The following is a 22,103-nucleotide window of genomic DNA, read 5'->3' on the forward strand; positions in this document are numbered from 1 at the left end:
CTGGAGGCAGACCAGGGGTCCAGATGAGGTCAGGGGTGGGGGCAGGGAGGCAGCACCTTGTGGCTGTGGCCATGGGGAAGACTTTGGACTTGACGCTAAGTGTTGGGGGAAGCCACTGATTTACAGACTTACCTCACAAGAGCTGCTGGTATTTGATTTTACCCAAAGGGGTAAAAGGTAAATTCTGAAAAGAAGAGAACAATTTGACATCCATGCATGGCAAGTTCCAGAACAGGTTTCTAGTTGTGTGACTGTGACCATTTAGGAAAAGATGAAGCTGTGATCCTTGAACACCAGCCAAACTCCCTCTCCCCTCCGCCATTGTAATTGGATGGCCCCAGACAATTTATCTTGATCCAGCAAAGCATTTGGCATTTGTCCTTATAAACAAGACAGAAATGTGAGCTGGATGATAGAGACTCAGATTTAAAACTGAACAATTTTGATAAAGCTGAAGGAGATCTCTATGGGGGTGTCCCAAAGCTCCATCCTTCGGCTGCCTGTTGTTGTCATGAGTCCCTTGAACGGAGGCAGCGAAGCTGCTCTTCACCCTGCAGATGGCTCCGGGCTGAGAGGCAGCTCCAATACAATGGGTGATGAAGCAGATTCAAGGCAGCCTTGACAGATTGTAAAGTTGGGTTGAAACCAACAAGATGAAATTCACCAGGAATGAGTGCTAAATCCTGCGTTGAGGTTGTGAAAAAATTGGTTACATAAGACTGGGAAATCTGAATAGATGGAAATTTATGAGAAAGAAAGAAAGAGAAAAGGAGGGAGAGGGAATGAGAGAGAGAGGAAGGAAGGAAGGGAGGGAGAAAAAGAGGGAGGGAGAGAAAATGAGAGAGGAAGGAAGGAAGGAAGGAAAGAAGGGAGGGAGGGAGGAAAGAAAGGAAGAAAGAAGGAAAAAGAAAGAGAAAGAAAGAAAGAAAGAAGGAAAGAAAGAAAGAAAACAGGTGGTTTTGTTCACAAGCTCATAACAATGTGTCCTTATGTCAGGAGACCCAACCAGGACCTAACCAGGAGAAAAGCCTCACCTCTGGGGGACGGAGTTCCTTGCCCTAAGTATCCAGTCCCATACAGGGCACCATATTGTGAGAAAGAGGTGACAAGCCAGAGAGAACCAGGAGAGGGATAACCAGATTAGATGAGGGTTTGACCACCCAGAAGTTGAATGATGAGGACAACTAGAAACTGGAAAGAGAGCGCTTGGCTGGGGCCGGGGCAGGGTTCCAGTGTGGGATTCAAACGTGGGGTTCTAAGCATTATGTTTGCCCAGCAATGGATCTACTATTACCTGGGTGGTGGTGAGCCCCCACCTCACGCTGGGCCAACAATAGCACCATTTATTGTGCCCCTGCTCCAGTCAAGCACATGCTAGACCCTTTACGTCATTATCTCTTTTAATTGGTACAACAACCCCACGAGGTAGAGATTATTACACCTCTCATTTTAAAGGAAGGCTGTGGAGCAGAAGGTTAAGTAACTAGCTTATGGCTCAAGAAGAGGCAGAAGCTAGACGAGAACCCAGACTGGGTGATTCCCAAGGGGGCTGCGCCCTACCTCCCCAACACTGAGCAGGTGTTTGTGCGGAGAGAACTGGGCAGTTCTTACAGTTTGGGGAGACACTTAAGACCAACTCTTTGTGTTGTAAGCAGCAGTCATTCTCCCTCTCAAAATTCTGCAACAAATTTCCGGGGCTCAGGAACTCTGAGAACCCCTGTGATTGGACCCTATTCGCTACACTCCCTAGCAGCTGGGGATCTGGGCGCGCGGCGGGGGCTGCGGGGTGGGCTGTGGGCCGCGAGGGGGCGGTGCCCGGAGGCCCGCGTGGTGGGGCGCCGCCTGCAGGGGGCGCTGGCGGCGGCTCCTGGCGGAGACAATCGCACTGAGCGGCCGCCGCAGCCAGAGCTGGAGCCCGAGCGGGAGCCCGAGCTGCGCGGCGCGGCGCAGAGCTGGGGCTGAGCGGGGCCGGCCGAGCGGGGCCGGGCGGGAGCCATGGGCCGTTAGGGCCGGGCCGAGCCCCGCGATGCCGCCGCCGAGTGGCCCCAGTGTCCTCGCGCGGCTGCTGCCGCTGCTGGGGCTGCTGCTCGGCGGCGCCTCCCGGGTTCCCGGCAAGTCGCCGCCGGAGTCCCCCAGCCCGCAGGGTGAGTGTCGGCCGGGAGGGGCAGTGATCGCGGGCCTGCGCCCCCCACCCGCGCGATCGGGCCCCCGCCCGCCAGCCCCCTCTTCGCGGCGCTCGTGAATTGGGGGGTGTTCTATTCCCTGGATTTGGGTGGGGGGAGCTAGGCGACCTGGGGTCCTCGCTTACGGGGGAGAGGAGGGAGGGAGAGGGAGACCGCCGGGCGGGGGTCTCGGGGAAGCACAATGGGGAGGACGGGGGTCCCCAGGCTCCGCTCCGTCGCCCCCTCCCGCCTTGTTTTTCTCCCTCCTGGTCCGCGAGGCGCTGCTGCCTGAGCCATTGTCTATCGAAGACACCCGCCCAGGGGCGGGCTGGGGCGGGCGCCCGCTCTGCAGCCCCCAGCGGGTTCCTCGCTCCCGACCCGGCTGGGTGGGGGCCCAGGCAGCGGCTGCCACCCTGGGCCCGGACGGGGGCTGGGCGCCTAGAGCTGGGTTTGAAGGGGGGAGGGGAGAGGGGGAGTGGGTGAGGCGGTGGGCGGATTGGCTGCTCGAATGGGGTTCTTCGCCCCGGAGTCTGACAGCCCCCAGACGGCCCCCCAGGTTCAGAATTTGGGGTGCACCAAAGAAACGCTGATGGGCCCATGACGGAGGAGGGGCTGCAGTCGGGGGGCTGTCTGGAAAAAGAGGTGCGTTGTGATTCCCAGCTCAAGGCGCATGGCAGGGCTGTGGTGGCGGAGCCATGCTGAGCTGGCTAACTGGCCGTGGACAGTGCCGGCTGGGAGGGCAGGTGCCTGGGTCCCCGGCCAGCAGGCCTCCAGCCACTCCTGTCCCCAGCCCCCCCCAGGTCACCCCCTCCTCATCTCACCTCTCCATCGCAGGGGAGGAGACCCTCCCAGCGCCTCACGGGCCCAGGTGGGTGTGTGAGGTGGGAGCGGGGCCGGCTCCTGCAGCGGGAGAGGTGGGAGAGCTGGACCGTGACTCCCTACCGATGCCTGGGTTCTCAGGGGCCTCCACCCACTCCAGCCCGCGCCCGCCTCCCAGCCCCTGGCCACACACCCCAGCCCCTGTTCTCCCCACTCCTGCCTCTTAGCCCCATCCCTGCCTGAAATGGTGCTCTCCACTCTTCGCCTTTCCACCAAGGAGCTGACAGGAAAAGAAGGGGGGTGGTGGGGTGTTGGATGAGGGAAGTGGGGTCCGGATGAAGGGAGGGGGTCGGATTTCCTCCTGGAATGAGGCAGGGCTGAAGCCTGGACAGGCGGATCCTGTATGGAATGTCAGGCTTTGAGGAATGGGGAAGGATCTCCTCGGCTTCAGTCTTCCCTGCTCTCTGCAGGAGAGGAGGCTTTGATGGGTAGGAAGGGGCCCTGTTTTTTCAGGAAACCTCTCCCTCAAGACCTGCACCTCAGGGGAGGTGGCCCAGGGAATTGGCTGGAATAGAGCCAGGAGAGGGGGTTCTCCCAGGCCACTAGCTGGGGGCCCAAGTTGAGGGGAAAGGGGAAGGGGGAAGGGCACCTGCCCACCCCCTCCTCAGCTTGGCACTGATGCCTCCTCAGGCCTTACCTGCCCACCCCTGTGTTATTCCCTAAGCCCCTTCCCCTTTTCTAATGCTCTGGTCCTTGAACCCAAGGCATTCCTTCAAATGACCATATTCCAGACTCCTGGGTCCCCTCTTCCCAGCTGCTCTATCCAGCTGCTCCTAGCCTGGGGTAGGAGTGGGGAGTCGGCAGGCCCCTCTAGCTTCTCAAAATTCCTTCTGGGTGGCCGGGAGGTGGTGGGGGGGGTGGTGCGGTGCGGGGAGGCTGCCAGTTCCCCGGAGAACCCGAAAGCAGGAAAGGTTCGAGTGTGTGCAGCCACCCGCCGAGTTGGGCTCTGGCCTGGGAAGCGAGAGGGAGGTGGGCTCAGGCGAACAGCTGGATGGGATGCCAAGGGCAGGCGTGGTGCTGGCCCTGGGGTTGGTTGAAAGCCTGAGACAAGACACCTGTCGCTGTTGAATGTCAGGCTCCACCCGTGAGGCCCCGTGACCTCCACATGCCCTGCTGCCCTCGGCTCCGGGGTCTTCCTTCTGTACTTGGCCTCTCCTAGGTTTGTGTCTAGCACCGAGCCCACTCCCCACCTCCCTTCTGGGCCCCACACAGGCCTCTGTACCTTTCCAGGCATGACACCCACTCCCATTATTGGCAGCAAGGTAGGGGTGAGTCACGTTCTTGAGGAGGGGCTGTGCTGAGTGGGAAGAGGTAGATGGTGCTGTGGATCAGAGAGGCTGCCTGCAGAATCCATGAGAACAACTCAAGTTCTGGTCCCTCCCCTGTCATCCCATCTGAGCCCGGGACACCTGCAGGCCATCCTGGCCAGACCATCTTGAGGCCAGGGGTAGGGGTGGCTGGAAAGAAAGACTTGGACTTCCCTTCCCAGCCTCCTCCACACTGGTTACCCTAGGGCCTGGGTCGGCCCCCCCAGATCTCCTTCCCCTTGCCAGGGCCCCAGCTCCCTGCCCATCTCCTGGGAGGAATGAGGGCGTTGCCATGGTGACTGACTGTAGCTGACCAGCTGGGAGGGGGCTGGCAGTCCATGTGAGGGGGAGGGGTCAGGAGGTACTTGTTTGGCCTTAGGGGTTGGGTGAGTCCCTAAATCTGAAGGGAAACAGGCTTGTGCAAAGGATTCTGGGCAGAGGATGAATGATGGGAATGGCCAACCTGCTGGTGTCCCCTTCTCAGTTTTTTCTTGAGAACCCAAACTCTGACCCAACCCCCCTTCCTACCTTCCAAATGGCTGAACCTTGACCGCTCTCCTCTCCACTTGCAGATCCCTGGTTCTCCGGTTATTCATCCTTTCTCAGCCCTCCTTCCCTCTCCTCTCCCTGACACCAGCCCCATAGGGTCCAGTGGTTAAGAATTTGGGTCTAGAGACAGACTCCCAGGTTTGGATCCCAGATCTCCCACTTTACTGTAGTGCAAGTATCTAAACTCTTTGAGCCTCAGTTTCCATATCTATAAAATGGGCTAAGACATCGAGTCTAATACATCACTGACTGTAAGATACACCATTATTTATTTCATGTGCCAGTAAAAGAGGAAAAAAATGCTGCCGATTATGATTATGACATTATCGATCATAGGTGTAGCCTGAGTCCAGAAGTGTTAAAATGTCAAAATGTGCATGTGTCAGACTTGATGAAATATGCTAATAGTACCACGTACCTCACAGGCTGATGTGAGGTTTAAATGAGGTCTCTATAAATGCTGGCTCTTATAATACCTTGTCTAGCCTGGGCCCCAAAGCCACGCCCAACCCACAGCCCCCTCCTCTGATCTCGAGGCTCCCCCCAGTTCTCTCATGCCCCCTCCCTCCTCCTCACTCCCCTCACCCCATCTTGCCCACAGAGATTCTGATCAAGGTGCAGGTGTACGTGAGCGGGGAGCTTGTGCCCTTGGCCCGGGCCTCAGTGGATGTATTTGGGAACCGGATGCTGCTGGCCGCCAGCACCACGGACTCGGAGGGCGTGGCCACACTGCCCCTCAGCTACCGCTTGGGCACCTGGGTGCTGGTCACTGCTGCCCGCCCTGGCTTCCTCACCAACTCTGTGCCCTGGCGTGTTGACAAGCTGCCCTGTGAGTGCAGGGGCAGCTGGAGGGGGTGGGGAGCAGCTGACCCCATCAGCCCCTTCCCAAAATAGTCTTGGGGGCGGAGAGGGCAGGCTTTCCAGCAGCTGCTGCCTGGGCTGGGGTATGCAGAGGGGGCTGAGGGAGGATGAAGTCACTGGGATTCAGATGGTGGGAGTGCCAGCCTAGGGGAGGGGGGGCTTTCTCTGGAGCTGACAGGCCATCCCTCCTGCAGTGTACGCGTCAGTCAGCCTCTACCTGCTGCCCGAGCGGCCAGCCACCCTCATCCTCTATGAGGACCTGGTGCACATCCTTTTGGGCTCTCCTGGTAAGACTCCCCGCTCTCCTGGTAAGACTCCCCGCTCTCCACTCCCCCACCCCTCCGCCCACACCAGCTCCTCTTCCCTCTCCCTGACTGGGTATAGAGAACTTCGCCTGCCACATGTTAGCTGGGTGCCCTTGGGCAAATCACTTAACCTCTCTGAGCCTTAGTTTGTTCATCTGTAAGATGTGAACAATTGATAGTACCTACATCGTCAAATTTAGGTAAGGATTAAATATCATCAAGCATGTGAAAAACTTCATAGAAGGTGGTCAATAAATGTTTATTGTTACTGGGGCTTCTCGTGGTTTCTATTCTCCCTCTACTCCTACCATTTGAATTCCCATTTCCTGCCACCTTATCTTCAGTGGATCCACACGTATTTCTTGTGCACCTACTGGGTGCCTGGCTATGTCAGAAGCCAGGGTCATTCCACAGGCATAGAACACCTATCAAGTGCAAGGCCTGGAGCAATCCCACAGTGGCCCTTGTCCACCCACCAGGCTTTCGGTCTCACCCAACCAATACTTCCTGCAGCACCTGTGCTGTGCCAGGCATTGCCTCCGGTGCTGGGGACTAATGGTAAGGAAGAGCAGACCGGCTCCCCACCTGGTGGAGTTCCCCGACGAGTAGGAAGACAGACAGAGCATTGCAAAAAAAAAAAAACGCTGAGATAATTACAGATCAGGCAGGGCAGGGGAGTGGAGGGCAGCTGCTTTCAATACTGAGAGGACCCTCACGTGGGAGAATAGCAGGGTGAGAGGATTTGGCGAAGGCAGCTGTGGGACGTGGGGGCTCGGGAGTTGAAGGGGGAGCAAAGGCACCTTCGCTGGAGAGGAATCAAGAGGCAGGGGCAGAAGGGGACCGTGAGGGTGCAGGGGATGCTCTGGTCTGGCTATGCAGGATGGGGGCGTGGTGTAGACTGGTTGACGAAGCCAGGCAGAGGGTAAATTCCATCTGGCTAGTACTAGGGAGCCACCGTGGGTTCTGGAGGGAGAGCCTCGCCTCCCCAATTTATATTCTTATCTTGAGCCCTTGTCCCCAATTACTTTTCTGGTTTGCTCCACTCCCTCTCTCTGATCCTGAACCAGAGGCTTCTAAGATGTCTTTGGAGGTTTCTAAAATGCCAAACGAACCCTAGCTTAAGCCCTCCCACGGCTCCCACTGCTTTTGGTAGAAAGCCTAGACTCTTTCACAAAGCTGGCAGCGCCCTCCAGGGCCTGGCGCAGTCACCTGCAGTGCCCCGACCAGCAAGCCGCCTCGTGTCCCTGGGCCTTTCTCCTGTCAGTCCTCCTGGAAGTCCCTTTCCACTTTCTTTCCTGGTTGAGTCTTACTCACACTGCAGGGCTCCACAGGGCATTCCCAAGCTGGGCAGGCCAAGCTCCCCTTGCACCCTGCTATTTTACCAGCGAGGCAGGATGGAACGGTGGGTGAGAGGAGGGGCCCTGGCACCAGACTGCCTGGGCGTCAATCAGGCTCCAGTGACTTTGGGCAAGTTACTGAACTTCTCCCGCCTCCATTTCTGCATCTATAAAATGGGGCTGATAATAAAGGCACCTACCTCAGGGGCTGTTGTGCTAATTTCAGGGGTTAATATAAGTAACCTGCTTAGAACAGTGCCAGCATATCTTAAAGCTTAATAAATGTTAGCTATTACCATATTATATTGGAATACTGTTTATACATCCCCTCTGCTCCAAGCCAGACAGACAGATAGACATACACACACACACACCCTAAGTTGTCAAATGCAGTAGCCACATGTGGCTATTTACATTTGAATAAATTAAAAATTCATTAAACTTTTTAGAATTAAAAATAAATGCAGTTCCCCAGTCGCACTAGCTACGTGTCAAGTGCTTAACAGCCCTGTGTGTCTAGTGGGTACTGTTACAGGCAGCAGGACACAGAACATTTCCATCCACAGCAGGAACTTCTAATGGGTACTGTAATGAACAGTGACGCACTAGACTGTGAACTTGAAAGCAGGGAATTGTAAATTGCATCTTATTCCTCTTTGTATCCTCAGCACCTAACACAGTGCCTGCCACACAGTAGGCAATAATAATTGTTTGAGGACCTGAACCTCGTCATTTTATAAATTAATATGGAAAGAGTGTTTCCGAGAGAGCAAGTAACTTGCTCGGGGGTCACACAGCCAGGACCAGAAGATTACAGGTCCATGACCCTTCTAGGTTATCATTCTAAGCCTGCCCAGTTCTCTCCCCAAGTCACCACCCTTCCTGGCCTTCCCAAGTGGCCTGACCCATTGGCTCCCATTCTCTTTAGATACTTGCTTTCTGCTCTGGTCCCTGGGGACCCTTGTCCCCGGCCAGGCCACTGCAGCTCCTCTTTCCATCCAGGTGCCCGCTCCCAGCCCTGGGTGCAGTTCCAGCGCCGGGCTGCCCGCCTACCTGTCAGCTCTACCTACAGCCAGCTCTGGGCCTCGCTCACACCTGCCAGCACCCAGCATGAAATGTGGGCTTTCCCTGCCTTCCTGGGCACGGAGGCCTCCAGCTCAGGTATGCTGGGTGCCAGCCAAGGAAGGGATGTTCCCCCCACCAGGATTTAGCCCTCATCCCTTGTGTCCCCTTCCTGCAGGCAATGGCTCCTGGCTGGAGCTGATGCCCGTGGCTGCTGTGAGCGTGCACCTGCTGGCAGGTAATGGGACAGAGGTGCCGCTCTCAGGCCCCATTCACCTGTCCCTGCCTGTGCCCTCGGAGCCTCGTGCCCTCACCGTGGGCACCAGCATTCCAGCCTGGAGGTTTGACCCCAAGAGTGGTGAGTGCCTCAAGGGGGTGCAGGTGCTAGAGTTTGGGGAAAGAAAGTGGGACTTAAGTTGGGGGGGACACTGAGTTTGATGAAACCCTTGCCTCTCCCAGGGCTGTGGGTACGCAATGGCACTGGTGTGATCCGGAAGGAAGGCCGGCAGCTCTACTGGACCTTCATCTCCCCTCAGCTGGGGTACTGGGCAGCTGCCATGGCCTCCCCCACGGCTGGTGAGAGTGCGGGGACAGCAGGGACGAGGGGTGGTAGAAAGGGAGGCTGGGAGAGTGGACTCCTTCTGAACGGCAGGAGGGACATCCACACCTGGGAATGCTAAGCTCTTGCCCCGCACAGGGCTGGTCACCATCACATCGGGCATCCAGGACATCGGCACCTACCACACCATCTTCCTGCTCACCATCCTGGCAGCCCTGGCCCTGCTGGTGCTCATCCTGCTGTGTCTGCTCATCTACTACTGCCGGTGAGTGCCCCGCACCCCCTCCGACTGCTTCCCAATCCCCCAGCCTCCTCTCATCCCAGGCACTGACTGAGGCCAGCTCCGTGCCTGGTCTTGTGCTGGGTGCTCGAGGTCCCAAAGATGCATAAAACACAACTTCCATTCTCCAGGCGCTGACAGGAAAGCACTGCATATGCACATGCAAAGACCAAAAGACTGGGGGGAGAAGAGGCAGGAGCTGCAGGCCAGGCCCCTACAGGGACACTCTGTAGCTGCTCCTACCACCCAGCCCTCACTTTCAGGGGTCCTCAGGCCACACATGCCCCTGGTTGGCTTAGGTGCTCCTCCCCGGCTCTCACTGCACCTGCTATGTCCCAAGGAGTGCAGTTTACGCCGAGGGAGGCCCAAATGGGCACAGCTGCTGGCTGCTCCCCCCACAGACTCTCAAGCTCTTTCTGCAAACCTCTCCCAGGACCCATCTGGGCTCCCCAACCTCTCTCCTGAGTCCCAGGCACTGTCCCCACCCCTCCAACTATATCCATCCCCCATCTTCCAACTGCGGGTTTAGGGAGCTGCTCTGGCCTCCACCCTTTCCTGACGGTCCCGCTCTGCCCCGTCTCCAGGAGGCGCTGCCTGAAGCCGAGGCAACAGCACCGCAAGCTGCAGCTCTCCGGGCCCTGTGACGGTAACAAACGAGACCAGGCCACCTCTATGTCCCAGCTGCACCTCATCTGTGGGGGACCCCTGGAGCCAGCCCCGCCGGGGGACCCCGAGGCCCCGCCTCCAGGCCCCCTCCACTCGGCCTTCTCCAGCTCCCGTGACTTGGCCGCCTCCCGGGACGACTTCTTCCGTGCCAAGCCGCGCTCCGCCGGCCGCCCAACCGCCGAGCCTGCGGGTGCCCGCGGGGGCGAGGGCGCCGCGCTCAAGGGCGCCCGCTCCGTCGAGGGTCCCGGCGGGCTGGAGCCAGGCCTGGAGGAGTACCGGCGGGGGCCCCCGGGGACCGCGGCCTTCCTGCAGGAGCCGCCCTCGCCGCCACCGCCCTTCGAGCACTACCTGGGCCACAAGGGGGCGGCCGAGAGCAAGACCCCCGACTTCCTGCTGTCTCAGTCGGTGGACCAGCTGGCGCGGCCGCCGTCGCTCAGCCAGGCGGGGCAGCTCATCTTCTGCGGCTCCATCGACCACCTTAAGGACAGCGTCTACCGCAACGTCATGCCCACCCTGGTGATCCCCGCGCACTACGTGCGCCTCGGCGGCGAGGCGGGCGCAACGGGGGCCGGCGACGAGCCGGCCCCGCCCGAGGGCGCGGCCCCCGGCCCGGCGCGCCCTTTTCCCCAGCCCGACCCCCAGCGCCCGCTGATGCCAGGCCACTCGGGCGCGGGGGGCGAGGGCGGCGGGGGTGGCAGCGGCGAGGGCTGGGGGAGTGGGCGTTCGGCACCGGTCAGCGGCTCGGTCACCATCCCGGTGCTGTTCAACGAGTCGACCATGGCGCAGCTCAACGGGGAGCTGCAGGCGCTGACCGAGAAGAAGCTGCTCGAACTGGGCGTGAAGCCTCACCCGCGCGCCTGGTTCGTGTCCCTCGACGGGCGCTCCAACTCGCAAGTGCGCCACTCCTACATCGACCTGCAGGCGGGCGGCGGCGGCCGCAGCACCGATGCCAGCCTGGACTCGGGCGTCGACGTGCACGAGGCGCGGCCGCCGCGCCGGCGGCCCCTGCGGGAGGAGCGGGAGCGCACCCCTGCTGCCACCCCGCCGCCGCCGCCGCCGCCGCCGCCCGCGCCCCCGCGCCTGGCGCTCAGCGAGGACACGGAGCCGAGCAGCAGCGAGAGCCGCACGGGCCTCTGCTCCCCGGAGGACAACTCGCTGACACCGCTGCTGGACGAGGTGGCGGCGCCCGAGGGCCGCGCGGCCACGGTACCCCGGGGGCGGGGCCGCAGCCACGGGGACAGTTCCCGCAGCAGCGCCAGCGAGTTGCGGCGCGACTCGCTCACCAGCCCGGAGGACGAGCTGGGGGCGGAAGTGGGCGACGAGGCGGGCGACAAGAAGAGCCCGTGGCAGCGGCGGGAGGAGCGGCCGCTCATGGTGTTCAACGTCAAGTAGCACCCGGCCTGGCGCCGCCTCCGGGCCGGCCCCCGCCCCCTCCGCTCGGGCCCGCCCCCAGGGTGCGTGCTCCGGGGGGCCGCGGGGGCCCTCGCCCTTAGACCCCAGCCCAGGTCTGGAAAGATGCCCGGGGGCCTGCGGAGCTGTCCGGTGGTATGTGCTGGGTAATGTCTCGGGAGAGACCCGTGTCTGCCTCCGAGAGGGAGGTGGGAGGGGTCCAGACCCCCGATGGGAGGTGCTGGGGAGGAGGGCTGGGTGGGGGGGAAGCAGTGCCTGTATAAACGTGGCTGTACATAGAAAGCTCTATCGTGGGAAAGCAGGAGGGGCACCTGGGCCTCAGCTGCTAGTGTGAGGGCTGGGAAGGGAGGGGCGTTCTAGTGGACCCCTGGGAGGGGAGGGGGTGCTGCTTGCCGACTAGCCCACCTCTGGGCTACGATGTCACAGGGCTGGAGGCTGGGGCGGCTCTGGGGACTAGGGGATAATGTGATGGGATCGCTGTGGGCAACAGCAAATATAAAACTGGTGAGATAAACTTCTGTGTGTCTTTCTGTGAGGTGGGGGGAATGTGGACACTGGATGGGGGCCCTGGCTCCGGGGCCCCCTGGGGAGGGCAGGCAGGGTGGCCAAATCAGACACTGTTAAGAAAGTGTACAAACTTTATTGCAGCACACACACACACACACACACACACACATGCACACCTGTGGATAGGGAACAGCACCTGGCCACAGGGTCCACGGAAATGGGGGGAGGGGATGGCAGCTGGAAATGTGGCTTTTGCCACAGCCCTCGTTGGGATAGGGAGGGCCTTAGACTGAGGCCCCGCCTCCCAGGGTAACAGGGGTACTCAGAAATGGGGGTCTGGGAGACTGTGGCGGCGGAGAGGTGCTGGGGAGGCCTGAGCAGTGGGCACCCTCTGAGCAGGGTCCCGAGGGCCAGGGAGTGTCTTCAGTCCTCAGTCCCTCCTCACAGCAGCTGCCTCGGGGCCGGGTCCCTCTGAGGAGCGTCCCAGCGCAGGGCTTCCTGGAGCAAACACTTGGTGCCCTTGGTCCCACAGCGGAAGCCAAAGGGACAGCAGTGACGCCTGTCCGCACAACACGTGCCCTGGATGGCGGGAGGGGGGGCGAGAGTTGCACGTGGCAGGACCCGTCCCAGGCCCACACCCGGCCCCAGGGCGGGGGGTGGCACTGACCTGGCGGTAGGGACAGCAGGCCCAGCCCCCTCGGCTGTCTCGGCAGCAGGTTTGGTTATCGTGGCAGAAGTGCCCCTCACCACAGTCCACGTTCCCCACACCCACGTGCCGGCCGCGGTCCAGGTGGGCAGCAGGGCGGGCAGAGTCCGCCTCCTTCTCGCAGGATCGGGCCTTCACGTTGCAGGTGTACCCAGCCGGGCAGCAGTGCTGGCGGTCCTCACAGCACACGGCCTGGGGGGACAAAGGGGCATTACACTCTCGATCACCTAATGTCCCCCCACCTGGGACTGGACTCCCCTGTCCTGTCCGGAAGCAGGCAGGTGGGCACTCACGTGTGGCAACTGGCAGCAGGCCCAGCCCCTGCTCAGGCTTGGGCAGCAGGTCTGCCCCACCGGGCAGCTGGTGTGCTGGTCACAGCCCATGTCTCTGGAGTGGGACAGGGAAGCCTGGCGGGCAGGCACCTTGTCCAGTCCGGTCACCACCTCGTTCCCCCTCTTACAGTGCCCCCCGGCCACACACGTGTAGCCCTGGGGACAGCAGTGCTGGTGGTCTGAGCAGCAGACAGCCTGGGGAGGTGGCAGAAAAGGGTGGTCTAGGAAGCTGCTACGGGACGGAGCGCTGAGCCCCGGCTGCCTCCACTCCGCCTCTCCTGCTCACAGCTCCTCCAGCTGGGAATGACTCTGAGCTGGTGCCACCCGTGGGCCGGGCAGAGGGCAGAAGAGCAAGGCAACAGGAGCCTGGCCACGTGCTCAGGCCAAGACACCATCCCTCCCCCCAGTACTCTCCCCCTTTCCATGCACCTCTGGGATAGGACAGCAGCCCCACTCCCCAGACGTGAGTCGACAACAGGTATTGGAGGAGGGACAGTTGGTGACGTTATCACAGGGGACATCATTCTCCACGGCTCGGGGGTCCGGCAGGCTGACGTGGGCTGGGGCCTTCCTCATCCAGGGCACCCAGCGGGCCCCCTGTTCACAGGTACCCTTCTCTGTGTCACACCTAAACCCGGCCGGGCAGCAGTGCACGTGGTCCTCACAGCACACAGCCTAGGGCGGAGGGAGAGGGGACGGTGGGCCTGGGGGTGCCTAGCTGGCTGCCACCCTCTGCTCAGCCCAGGCCACTCACCGCTCCTCGGTACCTGGGCAAAAGGGCAGCAGCCCCAGGCCCCGGACAGCAGGCGGCAGCAGGTGTAGTCGTCGGGGCAGCTCACCTCCATGTCACACTTCACCTCCTGCACTGTGAGGCAGGCAAGGAGGATGGGTCAGCCGTGGCGCTGGGAACCCTCGGGGGTGCCCTTCCTTTGTCAGTTCCACAGCTAGAACCGGATGTGGAGGATGGAGGGTACCGCTCAGGCCACCCCTGGCAGTGATCCTAAGGCGAGGCCCAATGTGGACGAAAGGGGGCTGTCCCTGCCCTGGCCCCTCCGTGCGGCCATCAGCCCCCAGCCCCATATCTGCTCGCTCCTCATGGTGCAGGTGGAATGGCGGCATCTGTGGCCTCCCCCGGTACCTGTGTGTGCGGGCAGCTTGGTGAGGAGGTCCGTAGCATTCTCCTTGGAGAGGCACTTACTCTGGATCAGGTCACACACAGTGTCCTGGGGGCAGCAGTGCAGGTGGTCGGAGCAGCAGATGGCCTGGGTGAGGGCGAAGTGGTCTTTGGGATTTCCAGTCTCCCTGGAGCTCAGGGAGCAGCCAGGCTGACAGCTGGTACTGCCCCAATCCCCCACTAGGGGGTGGCATGAGTCCTGAGCAGCCAGGCTCCCAGCCAGCTGCCAGCCAGCCAGCCCCACCCCCTGGAGTCCCTGCCTGGTAGGTAGGTGTCCAGGCCAGATGGCTGTGGACGCACAGCCCAACTGGCTACAGCCCCTCACTCACACTGGGCATCGGGCAGCAGCCATACTTTCCACTGGGCAGCTTGCAGCAGGTAGAACCATCAGGGCACTGGGACTGTGCATCTGGGCACAAGACCACTGGAAGGAGAGAGAAAGGTGAGGGGCAGCCAGGGTGGAGGGCAATGTCTCCCCAGCTAGGAGTTAGATGAGGCCTCTCCTTACTCCCAGCTCACACCCCGACACTCTCCCACCTCCTTACCTGGCCTTTTAGTCTTTTGGGCAGGGATCTTCTTTGCCAGGGGGTGGGTGCCTGTGGCCGTGAGGCAGAGGCCATGAGCCAGGTCACAGGAGGTGCCACGAGGGCAGCAGTGCACCTTGTCTTCACAGCAAGAAGCCTGAGAAGAGATGGCCCTGACTATGTCCTTCCTCCCTCCAGCCCTTCCTCTGCCCCCACTGCCCTCCTCCCTCCCCGCCATCTTCCCAAACTTGTACCTGGGGCATGGGGCAGCATCCCCACGAGCCATCAGGCATAGTACAGCATGTGGAGGAGTTGGGGCATTCGAACTGTCTGTCGGGGCACTGGACGGCACCCAAAGGCTTGGTATCTGTGGACGGGATGACCCAGGATTCCACCCACTCAGTGAAGGTCATTCCTCCCACCACTCAAGGAGCTGCTGGCACCAGGGCCTGCAGGCCCAGCTACAGGAGGATTCGGGGGCTGGCACTAGGGCTCAGGGCTCCCCCAGGCTTTCCTAACCCACTCTCTCCCAAGCCAGTCCTTGCCCCAGCAATATGGCACAGGGCAGAGGCATCCACTGACTGGGTAGGCCTTAAACCAGTCCAGCTTGGCCTCTCCCCACCCACACAATGCTTGGCCCTGGGCCTGGAGTCTGGCATTCTCTCCTGACCCCTCCTCGCCCCAGTGCTGCCCCTCTCTCCAGAGCAGGGGGGCTGCTTAGTACAGATGTCACATGAATGAGGACACGAGGGCAGGAATCAAGGTCACCCAGCTGGCTGCACTCCTGGGTGCTCCAGGCTCTACGTGCTGCCCATCTGGCTCACCTGATCTTTGGAAGCAGGACCGCCCGTCAGCACTGCAGTGGAAGCCCTGGGGGCAGCAGTGGTGGCCATCCCCGCATGACACGGCCTGTGGGACACAGAGACGCCTTCGTTGGCTAGGCCCATTTCCCTGAGGGTGGGAGGAGAGTGCAGGAAAAGTGTAAACACAGACCCGAGCCCTCCATCGACCTAATGGCACCCTCACCTCTGGGAACGGGCAGCAGCTGGAGGTCCCTGAGATAGTGAGGATGCAGGAGTAGCCAGGAGAGCAATGGGCATCGGTCTGGCACGGTGTGCCCAGATGCCGGCTCAGCGCCGTGGGCCACTTGTCCTGGGAAGCGAGAGGAGGGGATAAACCGAAGGACCCGAGCCCGGCCCCCTCCTCTGGCCAATCCAAGATGAACCTTTGGGAAATCCCAGGCTGCTAGTTCTTGCCTGGGCCGAAGGGCACTCACCGGAACGGGATTGCAGCAGCTGTAGGTAGCTCCTCTCAGGTCCAGGCAGCAGGCCACAGGGCAGAGCTGACCGTCTGGGCACTGTGTTCCAGCCACCAGCCCTGTCACTAAGGCCACCCAGCTCACCAGGGTCCACATGGTCCACCTGCAAAATCCCTAGAGGCATTTGGCAACTAGGTGAAGCCCAGGCCACCCTCGATTCTGGGCCCAGTCACTCCCCCCGCCCCAGGCCCAGGCCTAGCTGAGCCTCCCCAGACACACCCTGTCCAGACAGAAAGAAGGATGCGGGGCCTGAGATTCAGTTTCCTACGTGTGTCCTGTGTGGGTGTCACACATGCACCAGCGCGTGTACACCCATGAGCATGAATGCTGGCATGAGCACGTGTGTGAATCCGTGTCCCCACATGTGGCCTAACACCTGAGTCTCTGTGGCTGAGTGTGTAGAGATGTGGGTATGGGAGAGTCAGGAAGATTTGTGGGTTTTGTGGGTCTGATCTGTGGGGACATGGGCCACCTCCGAGGGGTGGGGAAGGCATCAGTAGCCATGAGAGGACAGGGATGGGGTGCAAGGAGGGAGTCTCCCCTTGAAGAAAAGCCAGGGTTCCACTTCCCGAGCCAGCCCCTCTAGATGCCCGATGCTGTGCTCACACCTGCACCCTGCCAAGGCCTGTTGGCGGGGGAGGGGGAGGGGAGGACACTTGATGACATTGGCAACCACAGGGTTGAGAAAGTTGTGAAAAAGGAAGTACGGTGCCAGTGGAGTCTGGGCTGCCTTCCCCAGAGGCCAGCCACCACCTGCCCACTGGCTGTCACCTCCCCACCCAAGAAAGGGGATACACAGGCTGAGTCAACCTTGGGGACAGCTGTGTTCTAAGGGCCCCCCAATACCACCAGGCCCTTTCAGAATCCCCAAACATACCCCCCTCCCTTCCCCCCACCTCTCCCTGCCCTGGAGCCGAAACCCAGCTGCTTGTGGGGAGACCATGTGTGTCCACCGGGCTACCGATCTGCATCATCAGAGGGAAGTAAGCCTCGGTCTCTGGAAGGGAGCAGCCTTTCACTTCCTAAACAAGTCTTCCCCCAAGCTCAGCCAGCCCTGCTAGCTCAATGGGGTGGGCCCAGGTGATGTTACTCTGCCTAGAGGGGCCAAAACAGTCATGTTTGTTGAGCCTCTTAGGAGCCAGTGACAACATTCTACATTATTTTCTTTCTTCTTTGCAACAACTGTCCAAAGTAGAAATTATTACCTTTACTTTTCAAAGGAGGAAACTGAGGCTCAGAGATGTGAAGTAACCCCTGCCCCCCACCCCCCGTCATATATCAAGACATAGAAATGACAGGCTTTGATGGCTCCAGACTATACTGGACCTGGGTTCATTTCACAAGTGGACCATGGATAGTGCCTGAGAATGGGCCCCCAAACCCCAGGAGGATAGAGGCCTGGGGTCCAAGCTGAGAAGAGGGACAGAAGCGCTTCCTGGACAGGTGGACCAGGCCAGGACAGAAACACGGAGTACGGGGCTGCCTGGATACTGCACATGGGTCCTAGTCCTGGAACTGCCACCGCTGACTATGAGAGCCCCAAAAGTTGCTCCCTGCCTTTGGGCCTCAGTTCCCCATTAGTCTGTGTGTGGACACTGCACACTTTGGATGGCAGGGAATCGCACACACCCAGTCACTCACATCCTCTCTCCCTCACCTGGTTTTCCTCAGTGCCCCCTCTCCAGCTCAGAGACCATCCCTAGGAGGCGGCCATCTTCTGGCCAGGTAAGGCTGAAGAAGACTGGTCCTGGACCGCGGCCCCTTTCACCCTCTACACCAATGCCCACAGCCCCCCACCCTGCAAGGCATCTACAGCTGGCCGCACCTGCTTCTTAGGAGTCCAACCTCAACCGTCCACAGGCTTGTCCCACTGCCCTGGCCAGAAGGAGTGCCTGTCTGCACACATCTCAGACTACTCAGCGCCCTAGTGATTCATTTACATATATTCTCCTTCCTGCGTATCCTGAGGTTCGGGAGTAGAGTGTATGCTTCTACCGAATATACGTGCATGCACGCGCACAAACACACTCCGGACCAGGGATGGGGGAGGAGGGGACCCAAGTCCTCTCAGCAGGGTTCCAAGTGGTGGCCTCTCTCCTCCTCCCCACCCCACACTGCCACCGCAGAGAGGGACAGGAGCCTCTTCAAGCCCCCAGCTCCGTCATCTTCCACTAGGGGGCAGCCCCCAACTCCGAGTGCCAGGAGAGAGATTCCCAAAAGGTGAGCCAACCCAGCAGCGAGAGAGCAGGAAAAAGTGGCAGGGGGAGGCGGAAGTTAGCTCGTCCCACACCCCCGCGAGAGGAAGTGAGAGAGAGCCAGACACAACCCAGGGGTTCAGTCACCACTCCCAAGTCCCTACTGTCTTTGAGGAGGCCAGGGTCTCAAGCCCCGTTCCCAGCCCTCCGAGCTCGGGGACCATGGGCGGGCGCTTCGCCGGCTCCCGGCCGCCGCGGGGACTACCCACCAGCACCACCACCAGCACCTGCCGACGGGGGCGGAGTCGGCTCCAGAACGGAGTAGTCTCTGCTTTGGGGGAAGGGGCTGCAGGCCCCAGGGGTGCTGGAGAGGGAGAAAACCCCTTCTCATGGGGGTCACTGCAGTTACTGCTTATTCCCACCACCCATAAAACCCCTTCCAGTGCATCGGAGTTTCTCTAAGGGAGTCTCTTCTTGTCTCCCTGATGAAACTACAGAGGAGCCTGAAGCCCTCACCTCCCCCTGGCTGGGCCCCTGGGAAGGAGCAAGCGAGAGGTCTACGCAGCCACCCTCCTTACCTGCGTCGGGGTCGGCGATCCCTGGGGAGCAGCGACGGGGCAGCTCACCAACTTGGCCCCCTCGGCGCGTTGGCCCACCCACCTCTGTTTCCATTGGCCAGGTGTCCGGGCTGTCGCTCTCCCATTGGCTACTCGTCGACGTAAAGGCGGGGCCAACCTGGGAGGCTGTGCTGCTTTTCCTACTCAATTCACTCTCCTCCCTCCCTTCCTCTCTCGCCCCAACCCCCCATTTCTAGGGATCATGTGATTAGGGAAACATGTGATGCCGTCGCCTGCTAAGCCAGCCTGCTGGTGCCCGCCTCGCCGCCTCCTGCAGCCCCATCCCGAGATGGGCCAGCTTCTGTCAGGGGACATTGAGAGCCAAGAGCTGTCCCTTAGAGGGTGCGTACAAGAGCATTTACAGGATGTCTCTTGGATATGGAACATTTGTGCATCCTGTTTCTGTTCTAGCCAACCAACTCAGATTTAATGCTGGGCAGCCGGGCCCCAAAGGGGAGTGAAGGAGTAGTGAGGGCAAGGATAAACAGCCCTCAGGCCCCTTCCTCAAGGGGCTCACAGCAGGGGGTGGGGTGGGGTTGGAGAATCGGGGGCCAGGTGCTCTAGGTGTGTGTAGGGAAGACGTAGTAGGTTGACTCTAGGCAGGGAAAAAGAGGTTTAATTCCACCTTGGGGGCACTTTTTTGAGCTGAGTCTAGGAGGATTTTAAGTGGCAAGTGGGGAGGGGTTGGAGAAGTGGCTAGATAGGGGGTAATGGGAAAAGCATTAGGAAACCAGATGGGAAAGGCAGCCTTGGGCAGGGATTGAGTGCCAGGTTCAATGGAGTGGACTTGAGGAGCTGCTGGGTGTGTGGCACCAGGCTGGGCTGGCTGTGCGTGCATAGCACAAGTGGCTTCCTAGTTTCGATCGGCCCTACCTTTCAGGAATTGACATGCCGGTGGGGAAAGAAAATATACCTCACGGAACAGATTCACCAGCAGCAGGAGCTAGACTGCTCAGTGCCAAGGGGCCTTTCCCCGGCAGAGATGAGTGATGGGAGATGCACCAGGAGAGACGAGAGGCCCAGAGGAAGCCTGGTGCCGGGTCTTGGAGGAAGGGCAGTGTTTGGTTGTGCCGAGTGGCTGGGGAGCACTGCAGGTTAAGCAAAGAGCTTGAGCTGGGGGTGAGGCTAGGGTTGGGGACAAATAGCCAAACTCAGGGGTGGTGGGAGTCTGGGTAGAGAAGATTTTGATAGAATCAATTGACTGTAAATGTGAGGACTGGACTCTGGACTCTCAATTCTATTCCACTGATATATGTGTCCATTCTTAAGGCCAGTATCACACTGTCTTAATTACTATAGCTTTTTAGCAAATTTTGAAATAGGGGAAGTGGGAGTCCTCTAATTTCTTTTTCAAGGTTGTTTTGGCTATTCTAGGTCCCCTGAATTTCTATGTGAATTTTAGGATCAGTTTCTGCAAAGACAGCTGAGGTTTTGATAGAGAATGCACTGAATCTATATTTGGGGTGTATTACCCTCTTAACAATATTGTCTTCCTATTCATGAATATGGGCTGTCTTGATTTATTTATCAGTTTCTTTTTGACAGTTGCCAAGTATTCCACACTATAGGTGTTACATGTTTACTTAACCAGTCTCTTTTTTTTTTTGGCCACGCTGTGTGGCTTGTGGGATCTTAGTTTCCCTACCAGCGATCAAACCCGTGGCCCCTGCAATGGAAGCTCAGAGTCCTAACCACTGGACCACCAGGGAATTCCCTTAACCAATCTCATTTAATGGACTTTCATGTGTTTCCAATTTTTGCAGTTACGAATAATTAGGCAACGAATATTTCTGAACATGTCTCTGAGTGCACATATGGGGGTTAAATTCCTGAAAGTAACATTGCTGGGTAAAAGGTATGTTGAAATGTTAATACCAAATTGCCTTAACATTTTTCCAATTTACACTCCCAGGCTCAGTATTTGGGGGAACTTATTTCCCATATACTCACTAACATTGGATATGCCAGTTCAAAAAATTTTTGCCATTCTAATGACGGAAGATATTTCATGGTGGTTTTATCTGCATTTCCTTGATCTCTAGGGAAGCTGAGCATTTTTGTGTATGTTTATTCTGCATATGTATTTCTTCTGTGAAATGCCTGCTCTTATCTGTATTAGTCAGGGTTCTCCAAAGAAACAGAACCAGTTGATGTGTATATAGGAAAAGATTTATTAAAAAGAATTGGCTCACATGACTATGGAAGCTAGTAAGTCCAAAATCTGCAGTGTGAGCCAGCAGGCTGGAGATTCAGGAGAGCCAATGGTGCAGATGAAAGTCCAAAGACGGTTGCTAGAGAATTTCCTCTTGCCTGGAGAGGCCAGTCTTTTTGTTCAATTCAGGCCTTCAACTGATTGGATGAGGCCCACCTGCATTATGGAGGGCAATTTGCTTTAGCCAAAATTCAGTGATTTAGATGTTAATCTCGTCCAAAAACACCTGCCAAGTTGACACATAAAACTAATCATCACACAACAAACTCACAGATATAGAGAACAAACTAGTGGTTATGAGTGGAGAGAGGAATGGGGGAGGGGCAATATAGGGGATTAAGAGGTACAGACTATTATATATAAAATAAGCTAAAGAATATATTGTACAACACAGGAAATATAGCCAATATTTTATAATAACTATAAGTGAAGTATAACGTTTAAAAACTGTTAATCACTACATTGTACACCTGTAACTTACATGATATTGTATAGTTGATATAGTATATCAACTATAGTTCGATGATAAAAAAAAACTAACCATCACATTATCCCTTGTTCATTTTTCTCCCGTGTTTCTTTTTCTTGTTGAACTGCGGGAGCTCTTTATATAGTCTGGATATTATGTACGTTGCAGATATTTCCTCCCAATCTGTCATTTGTCTTTTATCTTTGTTTATGGTATCTTTTGTGGTCAGAAGTTGTGTTGTTATGTCATCTGAAATCTAGCAATCGATCTTTTCCTTTGTGGCTTCTGCCTTCCCGCAGCCCACACTTGCTTAAGAAGTTAGAAATATGTTCTTCCTGGTCTGTGACAATTCCTGCTGTGGTCCCACCTCGGATGCCAGCACTACCCTGGACTGAGGCACCACAGTGATAGGAGATTCCACTGAGAGGCCTGACATGAAGAGAACCCCAGATGTGACTCTGGCTAAGAGGTTCCTCCAGGTCAGGGTTGGACAGCTTCCCTCTCTCTCCCTCTTTCTGCTTCTTTCAGCCTCTCCCCAGTTCTTCCCATCACCCCTTCAGGGTTTTCTTCATTCAGACTTACAGTTCTGCTCTCATAGAAGAGTCACAGCTGCCTCAGGGCCAGGGGCCTTTCCCCCCAACGTCTTGAATTGCCCGATAAAACATCAGATGC

At 58.4% G+C, this 22,103-nt stretch overlaps 2 protein-coding genes across 3 annotated transcripts; one reads left to right on the top strand and one right to left on the bottom strand.

Annotated features, from left to right (window-relative positions):
* The first annotated feature begins 1,878 nt into the window (after window positions 1–1,878).
* FAM171A2 (family with sequence similarity 171 member A2) lies at window positions 1,879–11,560 on the top strand. Its single transcript, XM_061175647.1, has 8 exons — window positions 1,879–2,144; window positions 5,499–5,726; window positions 5,953–6,045; window positions 8,403–8,561; window positions 8,641–8,820; window positions 8,922–9,038; window positions 9,160–9,286; window positions 9,886–11,560. The coding sequence occupies exons 1-8, from the start codon at window positions 2,027–2,029 to the stop codon at window positions 11,357–11,359; spliced, it is 2,496 nt and encodes an 831-aa protein (XP_061031630.1). The 5' UTR covers window positions 1,879–2,026; the 3' UTR covers window positions 11,360–11,560.
* Window positions 11,561–12,001: 441 nt separating this feature from the next.
* GRN (granulin precursor) lies at window positions 12,002–18,781 on the bottom strand. Of its 2 annotated transcripts, none has more exons than XM_061175781.1 (13): window positions 18,712–18,781; window positions 15,897–16,041; window positions 15,647–15,772; window positions 15,445–15,529; window positions 14,875–14,987; window positions 14,642–14,777; window positions 14,426–14,520; window positions 14,061–14,184; window positions 13,690–13,787; window positions 13,352–13,597; window positions 12,884–13,117; window positions 12,552–12,782; window positions 12,002–12,463 (listed from the first exon to the last, which is right to left on the bottom strand). In XM_061175781.1, the coding sequence occupies exons 2-13, from the start codon at window positions 16,032–16,034 to the stop codon at window positions 12,326–12,328; spliced, it is 1,764 nt and encodes a 587-aa protein (XP_061031764.1). In that variant the 5' UTR covers window positions 16,035–16,041; window positions 18,712–18,781; the 3' UTR covers window positions 12,002–12,325. The 2 variants fall into 2 exon arrangements, with proteins under 2 accessions (XP_061031764.1, XP_061031763.1); XM_061175780.1 differs by having other exon boundaries at window positions 15,897–16,052.
* Between the last annotated feature and the right edge of the window lie 3,322 nt (window positions 18,782–22,103).

Source organism: Eubalaena glacialis, chromosome 19 (assembly GCF_028564815.1).
Source record: "Eubalaena glacialis isolate mEubGla1 chromosome 19, mEubGla1.1.hap2.+ XY, whole genome shotgun sequence".
NCBI classification, from domain to species: Eukaryota; Metazoa; Chordata; class Mammalia; order Artiodactyla; family Balaenidae; genus Eubalaena; species Eubalaena glacialis.